At 51.5% G+C, this 5,386-nt stretch overlaps 1 protein-coding gene across 1 annotated transcript; it reads left to right on the forward strand.

Moving 5' to 3' along the window:
- The first annotated feature begins 558 nt into the window (after positions 1-558).
- On the forward strand, positions 559-2,898 carry SOWAHB (sosondowah ankyrin repeat domain family member B). Its single transcript, XM_042933991.1, has one exon. It carries the CDS (start codon positions 559-561, stop codon positions 2,896-2,898), a length of 2,340 nt encoding a protein of 779 aa, XP_042789925.1.
- Positions 2,899-5,386: the final 2,488 nt, after the last annotated feature.

Genomic DNA, 5,386 nt, shown 5'->3' on the forward strand with positions numbered 1-5,386 from the left:
ACCCAAAGGAGCGGCCGGTCGCTTACCTGCTTTCCATTTCCCGGCCCGGGAGGGGCTCCTGGTCCTGCAGAGAGGTTCGCTGCCGGCTCCCTCTGGCTGGCGACTCACCTACGGAGCTGTCTCTGGCTGGGACCAGCCTGACTCATCTGGGAGAGGTGGCAGGGCCGGGGAGACCTCAGAGGGCGGAAGGACAGGAGGAGGCGGGCCGGGCCCTTCCTCCAGAGCCAGGGAAGAGGCGTCGCCGGGGCGCAGGTGAAACCGATTCCGACCTATCCCGGGAACTTTCGCTGCGGGGACTCGCTGGGAGAGGCCCGCGTCGCGCAGGGGCGGTGGGGGAACCGCCCTCTCCCACCCGGACTGCGTGCGGGGGCTCAGCCCGGGGGCCTCGCGCGCTCTTGGCGCGCTCCGGGACTGCAAGCAGCGCCGCCCTCCAAGGCTGATGGAGGCGGGTGGCGCCGCCCCGAGCGCAGGTGACACACCGCAGGCCAGGGTTTCGGCTGGCAGGGGAGAGCGCTGGGAGGGCGCGGACACCCGGGGCCAGGGGACGACAAGGCAGCGATGGCCCGAGAGTTGAGCCAGGAGGCACTACTGGATTTTCTGTGCCAGGCTGGAGGAAGAGTGACCAACGCCGCCTTGCTGGGCCACTTCAAGAGCTTTCTCCGAGACCCCGACGCGCCCCCCAGCCAACACCAGCGCCGCCGCGAGCTCTTCAAGGGCTTCGTCAACTCGGTAGCCGCAGTGCGCCAGGACCCCGACGGCACCAAGTATGTGGTGCTCAAGAGGAGGTACAGGGACCTTTTGGGGGAGGAGGGGCTGCAGCGACCCCGCGACCCGCCCGCTGCCGCCGCCCCTGCAGGGAGAGCTGCTCCCTGTTCCCCGCAAGGCGCGCGCCAAAGGGATCCGCCGCCGCAGCCGCCCAGGAGGCGGCGGCACGAGAAGGGGCCAGAGGAGGAGCCAGCAGGTGCCGCAGCCCCAGCCGCCCACGCAGGTTGTAATGGACTCACCGCCAGCCGCACCCGGGAGGCAGCCCGGGGAGGCGGCGGGCGGAGGGGCGGCTCTGGCCACAGGGCCGGAGCGAGGTGCGCGGCTGTGGAGACGCAGGGCCGCTGCTGCTGGGAATGCCACCAAAACAGCCTGGAGGGACTCCCGGGCGAGCAGGTGCTCGGCGCAGTCCCAGACCCCGCCACCGCCACCGCCGGGAACAAGCCGGCGCGTGTCCCGCTGGCCCGGGATGATCGCGAGCCTCCCGGGCAGCAGCCGGAAGGTTTGCCCGCTGAGCACGCACCGGTGCCCACAGCGCCTTGCTCTCCTCCTGCAACCGTCGAGGCTGCTGGAAGTGGGGCTTGGCCGCCTCCTCTCCTGTCCCTCCCTACTTCCCCTGCAGACCAGCCAGAGCTGCTGACCCCGAGCTCTCTGCATTATTCCATCCTGCAGCAGCAGCAACAGCGCACTTGGGAATGGGTGGCCAGACATCCCCAGATACCCAAGGCCCGGAACCAAGGACCCATCAGAGCCTGGTCAGTGCTGCCGGACAATTTCCCCCAGATACCATCTGAGCCCAACCTCTGTGTCCCAGAACCTGACTCAGAGCCTCTAGACCCCTCTCTTTCATCTCATTCTCTCCTTCCTGTTGTTCCGGAATCCAGTCCCCAGAATCCTCCATTGACAATCTTTCGTAGCATTCGTAGTCAGCTGTCCCTCCAAGATCTGGATGACTTTGTGGACCAAGAGAGCCATGGCAGCGAAGAGAGCAGCAGTGGGCCCAAAGAGTCCCCAGGGGGTTCTGAAGAGGGGCTGCAAGTTACCCTGGGAACCCCAGATTGGAGAAAGCTCAGGGATCCGGCTGGGGGCCTTTCTCCAAAAGAGGGCAGCCCCAGCAGGAGCCCTCAGGGCCTCAGAAACAGAGGGGATGGTCACACCTCTCAGCAGGTCTCGACAAAGGCTAATGGCCTTGTAGGCCACCCCCAGGAGTCTTTCCCCTGGCCAACTCCCAAGTTAAGGAGAGCCCTCAGGAGGAGCTCACAGGCAGGGAGAGCCAAATTGTCTTCTTCCGATGAGGAGTGTCTTGAGCAGGACTTGCTGAAAAGGACTCGTCGCCCACCACGGTCCAGGAAACCCTCCAAGGCAGGAGCAGTGTCCAGCCCAAGAGTGGATGCTGCTTTGACACCACAACCTGCAGACATTAAGGCTGCTGCTGCTGAGTGGCGTCCTCACACCCCCTGGGCCGAGGGTGGGGACGAATCTGCAGCCTTGGTCCCGCACAGACCTGAGCACAAGTCATCTCTGGTCCCCCTAGATGCCAGGGAGCATGAATGGATCGTGAAGCTTGCCAGTGGCTCTTGGATTCACGTGTTGACTTTGTTTTGGGAGGACCCCCAGCTGGCTCTGCACAAAGACTTCTTGACTGGGTACACGGCCTTGCACTGGATAGCCAAACATGGTGACCTCAGGGCCCTTCAGGACTTTGTCTCTAGTGCACAGAAAGCTGGGGTTACTCTTGATGTAAATGTGAAGTCCAGTTGTGGATATACCCCTCTGCACCTTGCAGCCATTCACGGCCACCAGGGGGTCATCAAAGTGCTAGTGCAGAGGTTGGCTTCTCGGGTCAATGTCCGGGACAGCAGTGGGAAGAAGCCATGGCAGTATCTGACCAGTAATACCTCTGGGGAGGTATGGCAGCTACTGGAAGCCCCTCGGGGAAGGCCCATTTTTCCTGTCTATCCTTTAGTCCGAAGCTCTTCCCCCACCAGGAAGGCCAAGAGCCGGGAAATATCTAGAAATATCACCCGGAAGTCTTCCTTTGCTGCACTACTCAAAAGTCAGCACAGCAAATGGAAATTGGCCAACCAGTATGAGAAATTCCCCAATCCAAGGGAAAGAGAAGAGTACAGTGACTGAGGTGGGCCCCTCTTTTGAACATGCAGCCACACACCACACACCAGCACATCCTTGAGGTGTTCATTGAGAAAATTCAGGGGGAATAGAAAAATTGCTGAGGCGTTGGTAAGGAAGAGATCGTCTGACGTGGTTTACCTCGTGTTTACCTGCCTGGATTTTATGTCAGCACATCCTGGACCTTAGGGGTCACCCAAACTTTCTGACAGCTCAAGTCTTTGGGCCAGTGAAACCTAGACACAGGGCGGAGTCAGACTTAAAACCCAGTAAATAGTCTTCCTCTTTCCTTGTCACCACAGATCTGGGCACAGTGAGCCACATTGGTTTTTGAAGCAGCAGCCCCAGGCCTTGACTACAGAGAGAACAGATGTTTAAGAAAAAGGGAGCCAATTCAAGGGATTGAGGAAGCTCAAACAAAATCCTCTGGCTAGTACCTCTTTGGCCTCTATTCATTTGGAGAATAAATCCTGGCTGAGTGGAAAGCACCAGGTTTGAAATCAGATGGCTCCTATTTTCTTCTTTTTCTCTTTTTCTTTCTTCCTTCCCTCCCTGCCTCCCCCTCCTTCTTCCCTTCCTCCTTCCCTCTCCTTCTTTCCTTCCTTCCTCCTTCCTTCCTCCCTCCCTCCTCCCTCCTTTCTTCCTTCCCTCTTCTTTCTTTCCCTTTCTTCCTTTTCTTTCTCTTTCTTCCTTTCTTTCTTTCTTTCTTTCTTTCTTTCTTTCTTTCTTTCTTTCTTTCTTTCTTCCTTTCTTTCCAAATCAATGAAATAAAATTATTACTGGAGAGTAGAACTCATTTTAGGATTCCTCAGCCCTATCTTCAGATCTTCCTTTGAATACAACCTAAGGTGGCTAATATGTGAGATGATTAATACCTTATTTGTATCTCTTCTCCATGATTAGAGAAGCAGTTAGGTAAGATCCAGTTATGACTGGCATTCAGGCTCTGCTTTTTTAAATAAATCAACCTAAGGGAAACTTTCCAAATGTAAAACTGTTGGCTCATTTGCATAGTTGCTGAAATCATCTTTCATGGAAACTCCCTGTGTAACAAATGGCAAAATCAGCATTAGTAGTTTTCAATAGGATGGAAGAGCCAATGTTCATATTCTGGGGAAGCAATAAGGGTTAAGAGGTAAATGCTTCCCCACCGGGAATTTTCTAAGCTGCTAAAAATATAATTTAATTTGCACTAAACTTGTTGCCAATTAAGATTAAACATTAGCCTTGAAGTGCTGTATCTCTAACAGGAAGTGTTCCTTTTATTTGTTTGTGATGGTTCTGATCTCTGTGGGTCCATGGAATGAGAGAATGGCTACCCTGTAAATTGCAGTAGAACATTAAGATTTCAGAATGTAAATTCAAACAGAGCTGAAAAATTAAATTTCCATATGGAAATTGTTAATTTTTTATGGAATGTTTTCATGTGCAATGTCAGTGATGTATTTTCACAGTATTTTTGTGTTTCTTCTAGTTATTTTTCACCATTGAAATATCAACAAATCTTTATAAGTTATTGTACTTATGCTGATTACTATTGACTTTCTTCTTTAGAAAATTGTGTTTCAAATGAGTGTCAAATATTTCTTTCTTTGTAGTTTTACCTTATAATTTTGCTGAAATAAATATAACTCTGTTCAATTAGAAAACATACAAAAGATAGGTATAATACATAACTCTACAGGTTGTTTTTTTCCAAAAAGACCTTTATAAGAGATGAAGCTTTGGCAAATCAAATCAAGAAAAAAACAACGATCACAGACGGTGGGGGCATGGTTAGGAGAAATGAAATTTGAAAGCATAAAAGATAAACAACTATATAAGTACCCTAGTGAGAGATTTTCAAGGAAAAAAATTTATAAATATCAACTTTTTTTAAAAGTCAAAGAATGTTTTTACCTTACTGTATTTTCATCACAACATCAATTTATTCAGCAAACATATTATTGACTAGTGCTGGGGGTGAGTGCGCTGTGACCTCACCTTTCTTGAAACTTACCATCTAATAATTCATCTTAACTTAAAATCTAATGAGATCTGTTGCTGATTGATGTATACCTTATCTTGCTCCCAAGGTGTCTTTCAAAGCTGCATTATATTAGATATAAGCTTTTAAAATGAGACAGAGAGTGGGGCGCCTGGATGGCCCAGTTGGTTAATTGTCCTACTCTTGATCTCAGCTCAGTTCTTGATCCCAGGGTCATGAGTTCAAGTCTCACCTTGAGCTCCACACTGGGTGTGAAGCCTACTTAAAACAAAATGAGACAAAGAGAAAAAAGGTGGTACCAGGAATGAGGACAAAACAGCCACTATGCAAGAAAAAATTTTCAAAGTGTCCTAAGTACAAAATTCAGTGCTCCAGAGAATTTCAAAGGAGAGATTTCCTTGGGCTGGGAAAATCAGAGAGGGCTTCATGGAGGCCTGGGATCTTCAAGTGAATGCTGCCGGCTTTCCAAAGAAACCAGCTTTATTGGTTCTACCACATTCTTGACAT

This window comes from Panthera leo, chromosome B1 (genome assembly GCF_018350215.1).
Source record: "Panthera leo isolate Ple1 chromosome B1, P.leo_Ple1_pat1.1, whole genome shotgun sequence".
NCBI lineage: Eukaryota > Metazoa > Chordata > Mammalia > Carnivora > Felidae > Panthera > Panthera leo.

Bases quoted from the DNA above. Each gene is read 5' to 3' on its own strand.
- SOWAHB (XM_042933991.1), top strand. From the start codon at position 559: ATGGCCCGAGAGTTGAGCCAGGAGGCACTACTGGATTTTCTGTGCCAG.